Raw genomic sequence first — 17121 nt, 5'->3', positions numbered from 1 at the left:
TCTATATTTTTCTTATTGTCAACAAATCTCATGTGCAGTGCCAAACCAACAAGGAACTCATCCTACTTACAAGTACTCTATGTGCATCCAACAACTAGATTATAAAATTTCTCAAAAGAACTCCAGTACAAAGTCTAGAGGTTGTGATATGTAGCACAAAAAGCTAGCAAAGCTCTGTGAACGACACAACGTTCCTGTCGGCCGTACACAGAACCTCTTGCCTGAGATTTACAATCTTATCACTGTTATTATTCTTTGAAGACGTTTCTAAACAAAGTACGGTAACCACTCTTTTTAGAGACGAAGGAACATGTCACCCAGTACAGTGGTGTGGCTCACTGATGGGCTTAATAGTTTTTGAACTACAACATAAGTCTACAGCACAGAGGAATACGATATATAGGATATGATACATAGGATGAGTTCATAGTTAGTTTGGCTCTGTTCATGGGATTTGTTGACAATAAGAAAAATATAGCCTAGATAATCGCCAGTCTTATCCTTTAAGTTGAAGTCTACTAGGTACAGCCCAAAGTGTGTGTTCACCTCGACTGTATGGGTCGTCTACATATGTGAGGAGATGTCTATGCAGACACATGTAGAATAAACAGAACTGGGTTCTTTGTCCACTTCAGTTATGGACTATATCAAGCACTTTAACAGTGATGACCTGTGACAGCAGTCTCATGGATGGAGTCAAACACAGGTTCAAAGTGCATACTTTGGGCACCCTGATGGCTTAGGGGCCATGAACCACAATCTCTTCAGTCAGAGTTTGGATGGGGACATTTGTTACATCTGTCTCTCTGTTTCTTGCTCTCTCTCTACTCGCACTATATATTAAAGGCATAGAATTCCCCCAAAATATAATTTAAAAAGAAAGTGTGTATACTAGGGTGCACAGACCTTCTGTACAAAGGACGTGTAAGTCAGAGGGTTTAAAAGTGTATTCACATGTATCTTCTCTGTCAAGAAGAGAAGGCTTGCACCGGTCTACGCCCTCCTTTTCAACCAACCCCAAAGCATTTTGACAATCATCCACTGTGGCCCTTCACAAAAATCAACATCACCTGTGACCCATGGCCTCCACTCAGCCACTCAAAAGTAGGGCCTCCTGTGGGGGTGGGGGGGGGGGGGCTGTTTGTCATGCTAATCAGCTGGCCTAACCTTAACGACCCAGACATCTGCTGGCCTACGTGTGTCAAGCCCCACATTCAATTTGTTCCCCAGATACAAAAAGCAGATAAGACCCTTGAGGCTGGTAAGAATGTGTGTGTGTGTCTGTGTGTGTGTGTGTGTGTGTGTGTGTGTGTGTGTGTGTGTGTGTGTGTATGTGTGTGTGTGTGTGTGTGTGGCGTTTAATTAGCCTCAAAACCCGTGCACATGAAAACCAGGCGCATACACGCGATACGAACGCACAGAACAATATCTGCGAGCGGAAAAGCATTCACTCACGAGGGAGCATTTCTGCTCCGCATACATAAATGCACGGGGCTGTGATGAGTGCAAGCTCGACCCTCCCTGCACGCTCACAACTACTCAAAACTCGCTTGCTCATCAAGTCGAATTTTGAGACTTTGAAGGCGAGGATGTAATAGACAGTCCACTCCTTTGATTGGTCACTTAAAATACTGACCATGACCTTTGATTGGCTGTTCGGTTTGATCACTGACACAATCGAAGACAGGCGGTTGCCTGAGAGAACAAAGAGAAACATAATGATATTTAGCGGCTGAGTCTCAGTTTTTTTTACCACTTATACTTATGAAAAAGTGTTAGACACAGTAGCAAAAGCTTTAACACTGTTTAAACTGTTTATTCTATTTGTGAAAACTGAAAAAGGGCTTAAAGGTGTCACAAATCTGAAACTGCGTTTTAATGACTCTCTGGAGTCTCCTTGTTAATCTAGTCCAGATCTGACAAGTTGGTTCTTGATTTAGACCTGGTCAAATGTGGTCTGGAGGAGAAATGTCAGTGAAATCCCCCTTTTTTCCTTTTTCATAAGCAAAATAGGGGTTTCACAAGTCTGAAAACGGATTTAAAGAGTGTTAAGGCTTTTGCTACAATGTCTAAATATCATTATTTATGTTTCCCTTTGTTCTCTCAGGCAACCGCCTGTCTTCGATTGTGTCAGTGATCAAACCAAACAGCCAATAAAAGGTCATGGTCAGTATTCTAAGTGACCAATCAAAGGAGCGGACTATCTATTCCATCCCCGCCTCCAAAGTCTCAAAAGTCAACTTGACGAGTGATCAAGCGTTGAGCAGTTGCGAGTGTGTAGGGAGGATCGAGCTTGCGCTGGTTACAGTCCCGTGCTCATGGGACTGCATTTGTGCACACAGAGCAGAAATCCTCCCTTGCAAGGATGCTTTTCTGCTCGCGGACACTGTTCTGTGCTCTTGTATCACGTGCGCGCTCCTGGTTTTTATCTGCACAGGTTTTGAGACTAATTAAAGGCTGTGTGTGTGTGTGTCCTTGTTGCTGATGTAGTATGGGTGAAAGGGAGAAATCCTTTTATTTCTATGCATGTACTAGAGCAATAATTACCAGCAGAGAGGAGAGCCAAAGTGTACATTTGTGTGTTCTACACCGCACTCACACACGTGTTCGTGAGTCTACGCACAAATGTCCAGTACCCCCCACCAACCAATACATAGCTAGGCTTGTCGCTCACACACACACACACACACGTTTGTGTGTGTGTGTGTGTGTGTGTGCAGCAGAGCTACAGAGCAGGGGTGGAGGAGGGTGGGGGGGGAGTTTGTTTAATGGGCGAGACAGGGGACCATGGGGATTAAGCTCCCCCCAGCTGGAGGCTTTAGAGGAAAAGCTGGGGGCTGTTCTGTTAATTCAAGTGGGCTTAATAATGCCTGTGCACCCTCTGCCCCTGACCCTCCCACCACTACATCAGATCTGGGAGGAAATGCATGATAAAGGGAGACAAGCAGGAGGAGGAGGGAGTGTGTGTGTGTGTGTGTGTGTGTGTGTGTGTGTGTGTGTGTGTGTGTGTGTGTGTGTGTGTGTGTGTGTGCGCGTGTGTGTGCGAACAACCTGTGGCCATCTCTACAGTCGAGCAAGGGCTCAGGGGACTTGAGAGATTTCGCCTCCATATTACTTGCACTACTCTCCGGCTTTGGCACCAGGCCTTTCTGTTGCTCCACTTTCATGCCACAGCCAGCTTTGTTGAAGCTGCATTAGGATTAATCAACACCCAAACAATATGGCAAATGCTATCAATTGGGTCAGGCACTGTGCCACTATCAAATGAGGCTTTTTCCTCTTAAACCAATGAACTGTGCACATAACCTGTGACAGTGGATTACAAAACGTTCATTGAAAAAAAAAAAAGAAAAAAAAGACACATGAAAAATAAACCCTCTAAACCCTTCAAAAAAACCAAAATGTTAAACTTGAGAGGATGTGAAACCTATACACCAAGCATCTGTAGAATAACAGCAGCAATCATCCAAAGCAGGAAAACTGGCCCAGTATAGACAAGACAATGTTTCTATCCTCTACCATTAGGCTCTTTCACATACGCTTAACTTTACATTAACAAAATAAATTGCATTAAGTGTCCCGCTAAAGGCAACAGCTTCTATGTTTTTCACACAGGAAACACCTTAACATTATTTTAATGCAATGTGACCACACATCACCACCACTGACAATACAGCTTCCTCTTCTGCTGTGAATTAGACGCATCGTACACGGTGGAAATGTACTGCTTTTGTTCACATCGTATGCCGGTGTGGAACTTTAACGCTAATGTTACTACGTAGTGAACAAAGGAAAATAAAAAAGGAAAGTAGATTCAGTCTGAGAGATCCATCATCTGTCATTATGAGACAGTGCTGTTACTCTCTCATCCTCCAGCTCCTTATCTTTGACACCCATATCTATATGGATGTCACACATTCTCCCCATCCCCGGGCCCCTGTGACAGTGGCAGCAGCAGCTGAGGAGAAGCAGGATTTGAAGAGGGAAGACGTGTGTGTATGTACTATATTTATGTATAAACCCACAACAGAAGGTTGGGAGGGGGTCAGCACACAGGTGTTTTTGTGGGAGGGGGGGGGAGTTGTTAAAGGTTTAGACTGAACCAGCTGCAGCACCGGTGAAGAGACATGGTGAATTCCCAAACCCCCATTTTTAATCCTGTGTGTTGGGTCTTAATACTCCAATCAAGCAGCATAAGGGCACTCAGTTGGATTAGAAAAATAACCTATCAGCGAGGAAGGCAGCAGGCTGGAGTGGAGTGGCCCAGCTGCTCTAACCTTGGCAAAGGTGACTGAGTTCTCACCCCATTAGGAGGTGACTACTTCACCAGGGGGGGAGGAGGGGTGTTGGAGGCAGGTGACATCTCGTTCCCAGTGATGCTCCGAAGTTGAGTGTCAGTAAGAATTATCTAACATAATTGAAATTAAACAACAATCAAACGAATCAATAATTCTTGTCTGTCAATTATTTTCTAGATCAATCGATAAGTTGTTTGGTCTATTTTTGACCAACTGATCGACCAGTTGCTAAATTGACTAATCATTGCGGCTCCATTCGATTTTTTCTGAACCTGCAGCCATTGGGTGTTTACATATTTGTTGACACATGCGGTCCACACAGTAATACATTCCAGCATGAACACAAACAATCTGTGCAAACCCTTGAGGACATGGGCAGATGATGAAATGTTCACCATGTGGACCCTCGCAGCCACACAGATGTGTATATGGTTTCCTCTTACAAGGGCCGAAAAAATTATTACTCCAATTTTACATTTAAAACGTTGTTACTGTTGTAACATTGGACAAAAAGGCATTACGAAGACACATCATACAAAATCTGTCGAAGTATTTGTCCTCAAAATGCAAAGATCTGCTGTAAATTTATATGCAGCTGCTTATATGAGATGACATAAGTTGTTTAGACTCCTTGAACAACAATCATATTGTTTTTCTGACTACATGAATGGCCATTTATATAGTTTGACTAGAGATGCAACTATTAGTTGATTATATGCTGGAGCAGTATCACTGTATTACAGTATACCAGGGTATTTAGCAGTCCAGAAGGTATGATTTTCAATACCGTCAAAAATACAGACTCTGAGTAAATTTAGTGTACACTTGAAGTTTACGAGGAGCGCCTGGCAGCGGCATGTAATCCCCCCTCTGACTACAATGTGGGTCGCAATGGCTGAGTGGCGATGTCCACATTTCCGCTTGTTGACTCCGCAAGAAGTGAAGGCTGCAGAAACGGTGATTCAATGTTATAACTTTGCTGAAAACTTTACCCAAAATATGAGATATTCCTGTCTTGTTTTGTTTGTGATGTGAATGAAACTCACTAGACTTTTCTTTGTTGGAGCTGATATTCATCTAATGGCCTTCAGTAAGTTTGTTCTCGACATTTATTCAGCCGTTTCTCCGCTGTGGTCCCAGATGAATGGTAAGAGACAGTGTTAATTGATTTATCTCTGAATTTTTGCCTTGTACTTCCACGTAAGTGCTCATATTCATAACGTATTTTCTGCGCAGTTGGCGGTTTGCAGGTCGGGTCGGGGTTGGATGGTTGATTGATGCGTTTTTTTGCAGGTTGGGTGGTGCGGATTGGCTCTCATAACAGGTCAGGTGGGTGCAGGTATTAAAAAACCCTGACCCGTGCATCACCACTAGACTATGTCATACATGCTACAATGACTTCTATCACTAACAACAAACACAAATACCGTCACATACTGTATGCCCTGATAAAATGTCAGGAAAAAGATATTGCTCAGGCCCTAGTCGATTAATTGGCAACTATTCTGACAGTCAATTAATCCTTTCAGTCATTTTTCATGCAAAAATGTCAAACATCCCCCAGTTTCAGCCCATCCTTTGTGATGATTTGTAGTTTTTCTTAGTCTTACCTGATAGTAAATTGAACATGTTTGGATTTCAGACTGTTGGTTGAACAAGGACAATTTTAAGACATCAACTTGGACTTAAGGAAACTATGAGGGCAGATTAATTGATAAAGAAAATAATGTTTAGTTGCTGTTCTAGTTTTGACAGTGCACGTTTATACCCAGCTGTAGGGTTCCCTTTTTCATTTACAAGAAGCAACAACAGGCTCCTATTTGACAGTGACAGACATTTGATCGAGGATATTCATAAAGAGAACATGACTAAAACTGCAGGCTTTTTTATTTGAGATTGAAGTTCTACATGCTTTTCCGATCAGCAGTTTCAGAGCACTTGAGTTAAACACACCGCTAACATAGGATTTCATTCATCTGACAAGCCAGGCTGCATCAAGAGGTTCCCAAATCCTCACATCCTGCTCCCTAGTCTGAGAACACACATCAGCTGGCTCACATCAGCAGCAGCAGCAGCAGCAGCAGCACCACAGTGCAGTACAATCAGCCTGCCACACAGACTGACTGCCAAAGGGCAAACCATTCATGTCTCAAAAGACATTCAGGTTCTAGCTTCAGCAAACAACTCTTCCCTTTTCAGCAGTAAAAGAACTAGTGGTGGTGACAAGACGTTGCCAAGGAGAAGGAGAGGGCACAGCCCTGGACGGTTGTGTTTACCTGTGTTCACTTACACACATGCCCTTTTGTTATATTTTCCCTTGCAAGGGCAAGGTGTAATGGCAACTCCAACAGTGAAGGGAAAATACAGGTAGGCCACCAAGTAAGAGTTTTAGACAGATTTCTGATGGGATCATGCATGGTGGAGTTGGCTACTATTGTCACTTTTGAGCTTGCAATATTTCTTTAATACGAGTCCTTGGCTGATAGATCGACTGCTCCAAAGCACCACTACTGAATATTTTTATGTCTTAGAAACCCAAACTCTCACAATTCTCGCTCGTCACTAAACACACATGTTTGACCAATGGGTTGAGAGTCCTCATCACAGATGAATGCATGCCCTGGACTGAGTTTCTGTTACCATGGTAACTTGAGATTTAGGGGAACAGAGGAGATGTGCGCTTTTTCCAGTCATAAAAAACACCCACCTGCATATAATAGTGTATAGTGCATTTTGTGTGGTGCAAGAGCCATATGATAACAGTAACCGAAACCACTTTTATTACTTCCCTTTCTGAGAAATGTTATAATAGCTAATACATATCTGGTTTTGGCATTTTTAGAGAATGCAGACAAATAAAACCTAACCAACAAAGGGGTGTAGGAAATGACCATGGCTGTGAAATATGACAGTATTCATTAAGAGCTGATTGATTTGGAGGATGACTTTAATGCCATCATTTTGGGGGGGAAAAAAGTTGAGCAGTTTAAAGCCAAAATACAAAATATTTTCTATCATATCATATCTATGTCTTCTCCAGAACTTACCACAATTGTACACTGCAGTTATAAACCAATATTTAGTTACTACTGTCCCAACATTTCCATCTGAATGACAACATGCTGCCAGAAATAAGTGGCATGCATAATTTCCTAACTAACCTGCCTTGATAAATCAGTTGCTTCTTACTGTGGAGCAAGTACCTAATTTATGAACAAATGTCTTATTAAAAAAAAAAACACTTACTGAGTGTCTTGATTGTGGAAACATCATGTCAGTTCCTTGTTTGGTTGCTTTCCTTCCCAAACACGATTAACTGTGCGCCCTGTGTTTATATTTTCTCCTTGCGTTGGTCCTTTGTCCAAAGCTAGCCCAACCTCAAACAGGAGCTGTCCAGCGTTAGCAGGATGACAAGCTAACGGTAGCTAGCGACTCCCTCCAAAAATAATAATTAAGCGGAATATAAGTGATGCACTTTGCGGCCGTTTGCGAGGTACAAGTCGGTGTCTTGTCTGGGTGATGTAAGACCATTCAGCTGTACATGTGCCGACCCCGTATTTACTGTGTCTGTGAACAGGAAACCACCATCAGTTCCTCGCTGGCTAAGCTAGCTAATTCTTCAAAAGCTGTCAGTCAAAATGATTCATCGCTGTGGCAAAAGCTTTCCGCCTTAACGCACAAGCGGCAGCGGCAGCGATGCAAGCTGAACGCATGTAAATTAACAACGTTATGCACACAGCGGTGGTTTCCTCCGTCGCCTTGTGGTGGCCCTTCAAAGCTTTCAGTTCGCTCTCTTCAACCAGCTGCGACTGCACTGATGAACAAGTGAGAGGAGAGGGGAAAAAAGCGTTGTAATTCTCCGAAATAACAAAATGTCTGCGCGTTCGTTTAAGTTGATTCCCGTTTCGTCCAACGGCAGCAAATCAGTCGCGCGAGTGGAAAAAAAAAACAATCTGCGTTGCCGCTCAAACGGCGAATCAAGTTCAGATTGAAATGTTCCCAGGCTTGCGTTCAACTCTAAACGTTTATCCCTTGAACCGAGGAGTCCTGTAGAAACTGAGTGGATTTGTCAGTGGTGGCGGAGCTAGAAAGTCAGTCCATTCCTGGAGCTGGTAGGCGAAACGCTGCTGAGCTGAACGCCCCACACAGAAACACAGCGGCTAGATGAGCGGTGAGCGCCGCGGCGCATCGCAGATCTACACACCGCAGCTCTACCTCATCAGCCGGCTGATGTCTGAGCAGATAGCGCCTCATGTGGACAGGTCATCACCACACCGTCTCACACTCACAGGAGGTTTACTGTACGGATAGTAGTGCACTGGTTTACTAATGACAGCATGCAGGGCAGGAATGAGCGTTATTTGACATTCAGCACCATCACCTCCTTTTATCACACAAGGAACAGGACTGAAGGCAGCTAGGTCCCAACATGAACAATACATGAACTTTACAACCGTTTTGCTTAGTTTTCACAACAGTGTCAATATGCAAAACTCTGAATGCAAAGAGCCAAACTGACTCCAGTAAAGTCACTAAATAATATGCACACTCTTCAGAATACACAGATTCAAATGTGTATTACTAAATTAATTCAACAAGTGTTTGCAAACCTTTATCCTTATTTGAACAACTTTTTACCCAGGTAAACACCATTGTTGCTAATGACTTCACTTCACCACCATTGCATTACTTTTCTATCCGTAAACTCATTAGTGAGCAAATGTTTGAGGACTGAAAACAGTGCAAACTTTGTGCTAGATGCACAAAAAGTAAACTGATGCAATTAAATACAATCACAATCAGCACATTGCTTTGTATGAATGTAGGATCTACTGTAGTGTACTGTGAGACAGTATCCATATTAATAGTAATACAACATATTCAATAAAATGAAAGTTTTCTAAAGTCATTCTTACTCTACATTATTTCAAATACTTCACATTTTGTCATTGGTATTTATATTATCTTTGAGAAAACGATCATTGCAAAGTTTTGATGGGCATTAGTTACTATTTGACAGCATTATTTAAAAGTGACCATTTTATTTTACAATGCAACAGTGGTTAAAATTCAGCGATGAACATATACAAGAATATTATGTTGACAGTTTGATAGCAGATGTGATTTTGAGCCCAAAAGAACATTTCACACAACGAAATTCTGGTGTGAAAATTGAGCCAAAGCTGTTGTCAAATACATACAGTACATAAATCCTGCTTCTCTTCCTTACTGACAACATAAGAACTCACAAGGGTTTGACAGAACAAACATTTAATGAAAAAGAGCATTAAAGCAACAAAATCATTTTTGCAGTCACTGCCAGTGTGCACAGCTGCAGCCAAGAATTTAGAGTACAAATTCCCCCAGCAGAACCCCACCCACCTCAGAAATGTTTAACTTACCACCAACATAGCTCTGAGTTTATAAATGCTGAGAATTAAAGGAAAGGTTTACCATTTATTTTTTAATTTAACCATTAAAGTACACTCATTCACCACTTTATTAAGTATACCTGTTCAACTGCTTGTTAACGCAAATATCCAATCAGCCAATCATGTGGCAGTCGTTCAATGCATTGAAGTATGTAGACATGGTCAAGACGATGAAGTTCAAACTAAGCATCAGAGTGGGGACGAAAGGTGATTTGAGTGACTTTGAATGAGACTTCATTGTTGGTACTAGACAGGCTGGTTTAAGTATTTCAGAAGCTGCTGATCTGCTGAGATTTTCACACACAATCATCTCTGGGGTTTTACAGAGAATGGTGTGAAAAAGAGAAAATATCCAGTTCTCTAGGTGAAAATGCCTTGTTGCTGGCAGAGGTCAGAGGAGAATGGCCAGACTGGTTCGAGCTGATGGAAAGGCAACAGTAACTCAAATAACCACTCATTACATTCGAAGTATGCAGAAGAGCATCTCTTAACACACAACACATTGAACCTTGAAGCAGATGGGCCACAGCAGCAGAAGATCACTTCTGTCAGCTAAGAACAGGAAACTGAGGCTACAATTGGCACAGGCTCATGAAAATTGGACAATAGAAGATTGGAAAAACATTGTCTGGTCTGATGAGTCTTGATTTCTGCTGCGACATTCAGATGGTTGAGTCAGAATTTGGCGTAAACAACATGAAAGCATGGATCCATCCTGCCTTGTATCAACGGTTCAGGCTGGTGGTGGTGTCATGGTGTGGGGTATATTTTCTTAGCAAACTTTGGGCCCCTAAGTACCAACTGAGCATCTTTTAAAAGTCACAGCCAGAGTATTGTTGCTGACCATGTCCATCCCTTTATGATCACACTCTACCCATCTTCTAGTGGCTACTTCCAGCAGGATAACATGCCATGTCGCAAAGCTCAAATCATCTCGAACTGGTTTCTTAAGTTTACTGTACTCCAATATCCTCCATAGTCACCAGATCTCAGTTCAAGTCCAGTTCATATGTGTGTCTTTATGTCATTAACCCCCATCCACCCATTTCATACAAAGTGTTTACCCACTTTCATCAATGCCCTCTAACTTGATAGCATCAGTGTCCTGCTCAAACACACATTAGCTGCTACTAAGACTTTAACCAGTGAACTCTCATCAACACTGTGTCTATTCTAATATATCCTACAAGACCACACCAGAATGTTTGTTTTGAGCCATTTACTACACGTGTACACATACATACAGTGCTTTACATGCGCTAAAGCTGTTGGATAACAGTTTTCCAAACATGTTGTAGTGTAAGATTTTTTACTTGTTGATGAGGAAGTATTTAGATTCTTGCCATTAATAAAAGTAGGAATACCGGACTGTGAAAAATACAAGTAAAAAGTTGAGTACATTTACTTAAATACATTCTTCCAAGCAGCCTTTGACTCACTCTGGTATGGAAATTGACTTGTGGAGGATTGGCTGTATATACTCTACATAACCACATACTGCATGTATATAAAGTAACTTATCATATTTAACTTATCTTATTTATCAATACTTATTTCAGTACTCCTTGCACTCTTACACACCTCTGCACTACTTGTATCATTTTTACAATTTACAAAAAAAGGTTGTACCTGTATATAGACATTGTATGTTGTTTCTATATGTATGTATCTATTTTTTCACCTACTTGCTTGTACATAATAGTGATATGTTGGTTTAATCATCTTTTTTTGGCTTTGTTGTCCTTGTTTTGGCTGTATGTCCATGTGTATCTTCCTGAACATTGTTGTAAGTACATTGAGAGCCACAAGAAACTGGAGTCAAATTCCTTGTATGTGCAAACACACTTGGCCGATAAAGCTGATTCTGATTAAAAGCCGTTTTAAAAAGATAAATCAGGTCTTTCTGCTCTTATTGCTGTCAAAGTTCTGTTATTGATGCAAGATGTTCCAGTTGTAACTGTATTGAGCCTTATTTGAGATGTCTGCTTAATACCATTCAGTAATAACCTGACAAATTAATGCAGATATTGTGTTGATTTACTGAAAACAAGTTACATATGTATTGAAATGACAGGAAGGCAGGGAAATAGATTCAGAAATGTAAAACATAGTGGTAATGTGGTAATAACATACATGATTTGTAGTAATTGGGCCAGAAAATGCATTAAATTGGTATAATCTTTAATCGCAGTATGTGAGAAAACATTTATTCAAAGGAAATGTACAAGGAAGCAATAAGAGAGTATAGGAACATATTTTATTCCAATTTAAAACATTTAAAGGAGAAGGCTATGAAAATCATTTTCATGTTTGAATGAGGTTCAGGCAACAGTGGTTGAAATGAAACATACAAAAGAGAAATATGGCTAAAATACTGTAAATCAATAACCATTAGGACCCTTTCATGAGGGCATTGCATGAATACAGTATCTCACCCGCCCACTCCCTCCCCAACCTGACAAACACATGCAATTAAAATGACATTTATTTTAAAAACAGCAGTTCATCATTAATCTTAAATATAGAATAAAATTGTCCTTTTTTTGTTAATTAATCACATACTTAGTGTTTATTTGTTTTAAAAACTGGACCATGAAATTCACAGGCCCTCTGATTTTTCACAACATTGGCACTTGTTAAGAGTCTGGCTTTACAAAGAAAGGGGATTGGCACACTCATTGTACATAATTTACATTTGGTATACTTAAAAAAAAGAAAAAAGAAAAAAAAATCAAACAAAAATACATTACTTTCAATTTGTACACCACTACACAAAGTTTATTTGAACTCTTTTAAAAAAGTCTTTCATCATAAGTGGTCCTAAATACACATGTTAAGGTGTGTCAACCTTACAAAAGAAACAAAAAAAAAAAAGATGCAAAGATAGCTTTTATTATCACTGTATGTCCATCCCTCTACTCAGAATGGATCTCAAGCATAAGCAATAGCCATCAATAGTGTACACACACACGCACGCACACACCTCAGAGTACCAACGAGCGCGTTTGAATGGACGTCTAAGTTGCATGAATGCAGGCCCATTGCAGTGGTGCAGTTTCAGTGCCTTCGACCCAGGGAAAGAATACATAGTCCAATCAAGTAAGGGGGAGAAAAAAAGAAAAAAAAAGAAAAAAAGGAAAAAAACAAGAGCGGAGAATGGCGGACATGTAAACACACAGCATATTCATTCACTCACTCGCTATTACAACCACCAAAACAATATAATGGCCATTTCAGTACCTTCACTTGGCAAGTGTTTCAATAAATACATTAATACTGAGGCTTAACAAACAAGCTTCATTTGGAAAAAAAGACACCATAATGTAAGAGTCAATTAAGAAAAGTTGAAATAATTTTTCACTGCAGAGATCCGGGTCATGTTACGGTAAAAGTATGAATTCTTGATATCGTTTTTGTCGCTGATTGATTTTGCTTGGCACAGTGTTTTGTACTGGATTGTCCTATAAACCTTTTCCAAAATGCATCCAATGCAGAATAAAGCGAATACAGTACAAGTCAATGGAAAGGATTTCGAAAAACTGACCCAGCTCTTGCTGCTGGCTCTAATCACTGGTAGTGTAGCCATCTGACTTTTTCTGTGTTGGTTCTGGAGACAAGGCATGAAGTCCACATATTGTCAGTAAATGAAAACTAATCTAACTAAAACTAAAAAGGAAGGTTTTTAGAGTATACGCCATCATGCCAACACTGGTCCCTAGAGTGGTCACCTTCATTTTTTTTTATCATCCTCATAGCAGCCCATTCAAGCCCATTTTCTGGGTGACAGTTCATCTTCATGAGAAAAAGAAAACACAGTTCAGAGAGATGTATGGACTTTCTGATAACCAAGCTGTCATACTGATAAAGAATTTTAACAACACACATACGTATCACCACGTCGTCCTAGCGGTGACAACTTTTCCAAACTTAGCTAAAGGCCCAAAGTGAGCCGAATTGTGGCACCCACAAAAATAAGTTCGGTCTAGCGATCGAGCGTCACCCTATACTGAGACAAACTGGTCAAGAAAAGGCCTTTTAAATGTTGGCTGAAGCACCAAAGATGAACTCTTTACCAATACACGGTGCAAAAACAAGATTACAGCTAAAATAAACTTGGTTCGTCAAAGGCAGAGCTTTGCAACATCTACAATATCGCTTCAACTCTTGAAAAAAAACGTGGCACTTAGCGTTAATATACATGTCCCTCCTTCATTAATTGTTTCAAAATGCACAAACTCTTAACGTACAAGATAATGGCTTTACCAACACAATGTACACATTTGCACGAGAGATTACTCTCACTCAGTGACTAAATTCAACTCTAGTAATACAAAGGGTGAACAGAGTCCCCTTAAACCGAGATCATCATACTGTTTTTCTATAGAAAAGAATATATATCACAAGAAAGTTTGACGTGTAAACCTTTAGGCAAACCGTTTTAAGATACACAGAAAGATCATGAAAAGGATCTGTAATAATTTCTTTGATGTTTAATCTGCCAGTTCTTTCAATGTGCACAAAAAGGTCAAAATGTCCCAAGCATTCCCTTTTTTTTGACTCCAACGAAGGCAAAGTCAAACATGGAAACACTACCAATGAGAAGATAAGCCAAATATGCATAACCACACAGTGGAAAACATTATAAAAGCCAAGAAGATCTGCACATAATTTGTGAGAGGAGTAAGAGGATGGTTAGGTGCGAGAGATGTGCTGTTACACCTTGGGATACCACACTTGTTTTTAAGCCATTCTCCTCCTCTAAAAAAGGCAAAAAAAAAAAAAAAAAGATAGGTCAACGTGAACAAAGAGCCAAACAGCCACCAGATTTCCTTCAGGAATGTCACGTAGGCATCTGTGGACTGCTGCATTCCACCCTCACTGAACCTGCAGCCTTCACCCTCAACAGGATGTCAACACACTCTTAATTCAAAGCCCCCCCTCCCTCGTTAATTAATTGCACCTTTTCCTCTATGCCGTCCATAGAGTCCTTTCATTCTACCAAAGCTGCTAGTAGTAGCCCTTGTGATGAAAAAGTTATGAAAACTTACCTGAATTACATTGTGAAGACAAAAATAGCCATCTATCAACTTTCAGCTTAATGGAATATTTGAACAACTATCAGGCAAGAGACACGATATGGGATTGGTACCAATAGCCAACAACATATCCTTAAAAGTTACAAAAATGCAAGCATCCTCGAACAGTAAATATTCAACCACTAAGTTTTTTGTCTGTTTTCATTTTCCTATTTTGCATAAAGCACAAACCTGAAATGGAAACAATATTTTTTTTCCATTGTCAAGCATTTCAAAACAGAACCTGCGACAACTAAATATATGAAGAATCATTATAAAGATAGAACACTTGTCCATAAAATAGTTTTGATATTTTACAGCAGTATAAAATCTCCTCCCGTCTCCAAGGTTGGAAAAACTTTTGAGCTGAAACTAGGGAGAAAGTCTCATTTACTGTATCAACAATACGTAGATCTGATTGATAAATTAGACATACAAAAAAGAACTATTTACTCTCTTGCTATCCATTACAGTTTATCAAATGTTGGCCACATATTATGGCAAAATTAAGTTGATTAAAGAGAGAAGCCGTTTGGGTGATGGAGATCAACTTGTGACTTAAGCTAACTGGCAGCGCAAAAGCTTTTTTATTTTGTCTACAACTAAACTATTGCACTGTACTAATCTGGTCTCATCATTCACGCGTTGTGCACAGGAAGATTATTTCTCACCATCAAAAAGGAAACAAAGAAAATCAATCACAGTACTAATACATTTGTGATTCAGATAACTGTCGACATCGAAGAAATGCCACACAAAGTGTATGCCATGAACATCTGAATGACCCAAAACCGTAGAAAACTTGAATTTGACTATAGCAGTTCCCAAATATGTTTTGTTAGTATCTGAACCACTTAAGGGATGAGCGAGATACTGGCAACGTAATGATATTTACAGAAAAAAAAAGAGTGTTGTTTCAAATTGGCCATGTGATACAAAATTACAGTGGAGTTGATATACAGTATGTAAATACCGGTGGTGCCGTCTCTGAAGTTTCTTTTGTTTTTACGGTGTATATTAACACTTTGAAATGAGGGGCAGTGTAAAAAGAGCATATTGTGACTCTTTCTGGAGGGGTTGCATTCCTTTGAGTAGTCATCTTCAATTTCCATATATAGCAGTAATAATATAATCAAGACGTTAACGTAGCTGAAAATATTTGAACTCCAGAGAACATGTAGTCATCTCTGTGTAGCCCTCACTCTGTGTGAGCAGCATGAAAAATTTATTTACATTCAAAAGAGCTCGTTGACTCTTGATTTGGGGCATGGTTAACAAAAAAAACAACAAAAAAAAAAACAAAAAAAAAACAAAAACACAATTAAAGACCCAGAGGAACCAAGTACCTCACTGCACCCCAGCATTGCCTGATAATAAATTCCTATCATCATAATTAGTCACCCCTTCGCAGTTGAGTCCAAGGTCGCTGTAGTGTATCGCATGCATGGGTTAAATAAGAAGAAGGGGAAGAGAGCCCTTTGTCCATAAAAGCTTAGTCGACTCAGAGAAGGCCCTCTACCCGCCTCAAACACACAAGCACTGGTGATAATGTAGTGTAAAAGAAAGCAAAAGATGTGAGCCACGCCCCGGGCCTAATGACGGACAAGAGGAGCCCCGTTTCAGACCATGACCCCAAGAGAGGGCGACAAATGGAGTTAAGTGTTATATTTGAGTGTGTTTCATGTGCAAGAGGAACAATTAATAGAATCACAAAACCATTCTTAAAAAATAATGATGGGCAAACCAGCAACCAAGGAGCTAGGTGGACAACAGGGTCAGTATATGGATAGTTGGTCTTGTAAAGTAATGAAGCAATGCTTATCTCTTCGAGCAGCAATATGTTTCATGCAGATGTGTATGTTTCTGTAAGTGGACTCTGCATTGTGTGTGTGTGTGTATGTGTGTGTGTGTGTAAGGGGGGGGGCTGCAGGTCTCTTGCTTGCTCTCTCTCCTCCCTCTCTTTCCATTTCTTTTTTTTTTTTTTTTTTTTTCACACCAGGTTGTATTCTTTGAGGTTGAGCTGCAGGATGGTGTCTTTGACCGCCGCAAAGACGAAGCGGATGTTCTCTGTGTCGGTGGCGCACGTGAAATGGGAGTAGATGATCTTGTCACTGTCTGGGTTCAAGTCCACAAACATCTTCAAGATGAACTCCCGGCCCGCCTGGGCGTCCCTCTGGGGACCTGGGAGGAGGACAGACGGTTAGATTTTAATTTCTGTTCTTTTACTTCATGTTATTATCTTACAAATCATAATTAATAAATAGACATTGCTTCCTTTTACAGGGTCATGAACCACAAGGATTGAAAACTGCTAGT

General features: G+C 40.4%; 2 protein-coding genes across 4 annotated transcripts in view; both read right to left on the bottom strand.

Annotated features, from left to right (window-relative positions):
• Positions 1-8486, bottom strand: part of tle5 (TLE family member 5, transcriptional modulator) — a 48231-nt gene extending 39745 nt beyond the window's left edge. Inside the window, exon 1 of one of the 2 annotated variants that reach the window (XM_067597102.1) lies at positions 7545-8486. In XM_067597102.1, the coding sequence (XP_067453203.1) occupies positions 7545-7571 (27 nt within the window). In that variant the 5' untranslated portion in view covers positions 7572-8486. The remainder of the gene's footprint in view (positions 1-7544) is intronic. The other variant, XM_067597101.1, reaches the window with a different exon arrangement.
• Positions 8487-11968: 3482 nt separating this feature from the next.
• LOC137187855 (guanine nucleotide-binding protein G(q) subunit alpha) overlaps positions 11969-17121 on the bottom strand; it is a 36668-nt gene continuing 31515 nt past the window's right edge. For both annotated transcript variants that reach the window (XM_067597088.1, XM_067597087.1), the window contains exon 7: positions 11969-16986. In XM_067597088.1, the coding sequence (XP_067453189.1) occupies positions 16796-16986 (191 nt within the window). In that variant the 3' untranslated portion in view covers positions 11969-16795. The remainder of the gene's footprint in view (positions 16987-17121) is intronic.

Source organism: Thunnus thynnus, chromosome 8, assembly GCF_963924715.1.
Source record: "Thunnus thynnus chromosome 8, fThuThy2.1, whole genome shotgun sequence".
Lineage (NCBI taxonomy): Eukaryota > Metazoa > Chordata > Actinopteri > Scombriformes > Scombridae > Thunnus > Thunnus thynnus.
Note: the sequence above shows the minus strand (reverse complement) of the source record. Positions and strands in the feature narration are given on the sequence as shown.